This window comes from Branchiostoma floridae, chromosome 8, assembly GCF_000003815.2.
Source record: "Branchiostoma floridae strain S238N-H82 chromosome 8, Bfl_VNyyK, whole genome shotgun sequence".
NCBI classification, from domain to species: domain Eukaryota; kingdom Metazoa; phylum Chordata; class Leptocardii; order Amphioxiformes; family Branchiostomatidae; genus Branchiostoma; species Branchiostoma floridae.
In genome coordinates this window covers 20074470-20076707 of record NC_049986.1, presented here as the reverse complement: position 1 = coordinate 20076707, position 2238 = coordinate 20074470, and the positions used below count along the sequence as shown (strand labels likewise).

The following is a 2238-nucleotide window of genomic DNA, read 5'->3' as shown; positions in this document are numbered from 1 at the left end:
GGAGGGGAAGTCCAGATGAGAATGATAAAAGCAGAGTTTAGGGGGAGGTTCAGCTGACAACAATGGGTGCTGGGCTGTGGAGGGGGAGGTTCACAAATGATAATGATAGGTGCTGGGTCATGGAGGGGGAGGTTCATAGATGACAATGATGGGTGCAGGATCAAGAATGGGGAAAATCACTTAGTCTTGGTGAGGGGGATGAGCAGTGCGAGCCTGCTGAGGGCCCCGCCCACCTTCCTCAGCTCCCTGTTGGACACGGCAACCCTGTGGTAGTCTGTCACCGTCTCAAACACCTGGGGGGGAGGAGAATTAAAAGTTACATCTGTACATTGTACAGATAATAATACTGTTATACCACTGTACATTGCACATATTGTTCAGTAGACACATGTGCTACTGTAATAGTTTATAAGTGTTAACACGGCCACCCTGTGGTAAGGGGAAAGGGACACTGAAAGTGATACACGTAGCACATATGGTTATGTGACACTTACTCAAAATACACACAGATTTACTAAGCTTGTCTATTTGTTATTAAATTTTGTCCCCCCAACAACCTGGATGTCAAGAGACTAGGTAGGTATATGAAGACTTAACTTACACCTACAAATTAAAGTTTTTAGCTTTATTCACAGAATGGAACCATGCAAGGTAGGACAGTTTGTTTCTAATTTATCAAAACAGACACGCAAGCATTACTGACCTTATAACTGTCAGGAAACTCCTCCTTGGTGCAGTGCAGTATCGTCCCATTCATGTACAGACAGTCGGTCGCCTGGTCGTCGGGCAGACTCAGGATCTCATAGTCAAACTCTCCCATCAGTTCCATCTCCTGGGGGACACAAGGGGAAGGGATGTTTCATAAACAAGAAATATACAATTGAAAACATAGGTTGAAGAAACAATGTATGTGCTGTAAACAATAGGTGTAGCATGTTGATGAAGGTTAGCCATCCAGGTAGTAAGATACACCAAATAGCAGTTCAGCAACTGTGTCACTGTCATTCAAATGATATTATCTGAAACGTCTGACCATTTCCAAACTCATATCCAGTTGCTTACTTAATTGCTAACAGGAGAAACTGCATTGCTACCTCTGGCAGAGCAGAAATGCAACCACGTTGAGAGAATCGTAGAAACACACACACACACACACACAAACAAACTCATAGTCAAACTCTCCCATCAGTTCCATCTCCTGGGGTAAACATGAAAAAGAGAAGTGTCGTAAACAAGGAATATACAATAAACAACATGATAGAAGCAACAATACTTCCTGTAAATAACAGGTATAGCAACAGAAGGAAATGTGTGGTAAACAAGAAGTCTATAATTAACAACACGGGTTGAAGAAACAATGCATATGCTGTACACAATAGGTATGGCAAATTGGGGAAACTGCACTGCTCCCTCTAGCAGAAGATGTACAAAATGCAGAGCAGAAAAGCAAACAGCAGAACACACACACACATACACACACACACACACACACACACACACACACACACACACACACAAAAACACACACAAACACACACACAAACGAACACACACAGGTGTTAATCAATTCATGTCATGAACAAAAGGTGTGATATACTGTAGATATAGGTTTGGAAGAAACAAGAAGTGTTCAATCAACAATGGACATGCTGCAAATAACAGGTGACAAACAGAAAACTGCATTGCTCCCTCTGGCAATACATGTAGAAAGTGCAGAGCAGAAATGCAAACAAACATGCTGACAGATACACACAAGCATACACACAAACACACACACACACTCAAACACACACACACACACACAAGCACATAAACAAACATGCATGCACACGCATACACAAACACACAAACAAACTACAGGCACACACATACTGAAGTAACTGCTGTCCTTATGCAAGTAACACTCTCCCTGGTACTAAACATGCTATCCTCATGCTAAAGATGCTGTCTGTAATGAAAAAGGTGCTGTCCCTGGTGCTGAATGTGTTATCCTCATGATGTGGATGCTGTTTCCAGTAGCAAGGGTGCTGTCCCTAGTGCTGAACATGCCATCCTGCTACTGGGGGTGCTGTCCCTAGTGCTGAACATGCTATCCTGCTACTGGGGGTGCTGTCCCTAGTGCTGAACATGCTATCCTGTTACTGGAGGTGCTGTCCCTAGTGCTGTTCATGTTATCCTAGTTCTAACAGTGTTGTCTGAAAAGGACATGCGTTCTGTCTCTAGTGCTGAACATCCTAT

The 2238-nt window shown here is 43.2% G+C and overlaps 2 protein-coding genes across 3 annotated transcripts in view; both read right to left on the bottom strand.

Moving 5' to 3' along the window:
- Nucleotides 1–6: 6 nt before the first annotated feature.
- Nucleotides 7–840, bottom strand: LOC118421605 (N(G),N(G)-dimethylarginine dimethylaminohydrolase 1-like). 2 transcript variants are annotated; one of them, XM_035828959.1, is made up of 3 exons: nt 704–840; nt 180–293; nt 7–136 (listed from the first exon to the last, which is right to left on the bottom strand). In XM_035828959.1, the coding sequence occupies exons 1-3, from the start codon at nt 827–829 to the stop codon at nt 134–136; spliced, it is 243 nt and encodes an 80-aa protein (XP_035684852.1). In that variant the 5' UTR covers nt 830–840; the 3' UTR covers nt 7–133. The 2 variants fall into 2 exon arrangements, with proteins under 2 accessions (XP_035684852.1, XP_035684851.1); XM_035828958.1 differs by having other exon boundaries at nt 46–94; nt 181–293.
- A 345-nt stretch (nt 841–1185) lies between these two features.
- Nucleotides 1186–2238, bottom strand: part of LOC118421879 (N(G),N(G)-dimethylarginine dimethylaminohydrolase 1-like) — a 25678-nt gene continuing 24625 nt past the window's right edge. Inside the window, exon 5 of the mRNA XM_035829384.1 lies at nt 1186–1198. Coding sequence (XP_035685277.1) covers nt 1186–1198 — 13 coding nt within the window. The remainder of the gene's footprint in view (nt 1199–2238) is intronic.

Excerpts from the sequence above, each read along its gene's own strand:
- LOC118421605 (XM_035828959.1), bottom strand. The coding sequence starts at position 829 with ATGGAACTGATGGGAGAGTTTGACTATGAGATCCTGAGTCTGCCCGAC. Across the intron at positions 294-703 it reads AGTTTCCTGACAGTTATAAG|GTGTTTGAGACGGTGACAGA; the intron begins GTCAGTAATGCT and ends CCTCCCCCCCAG.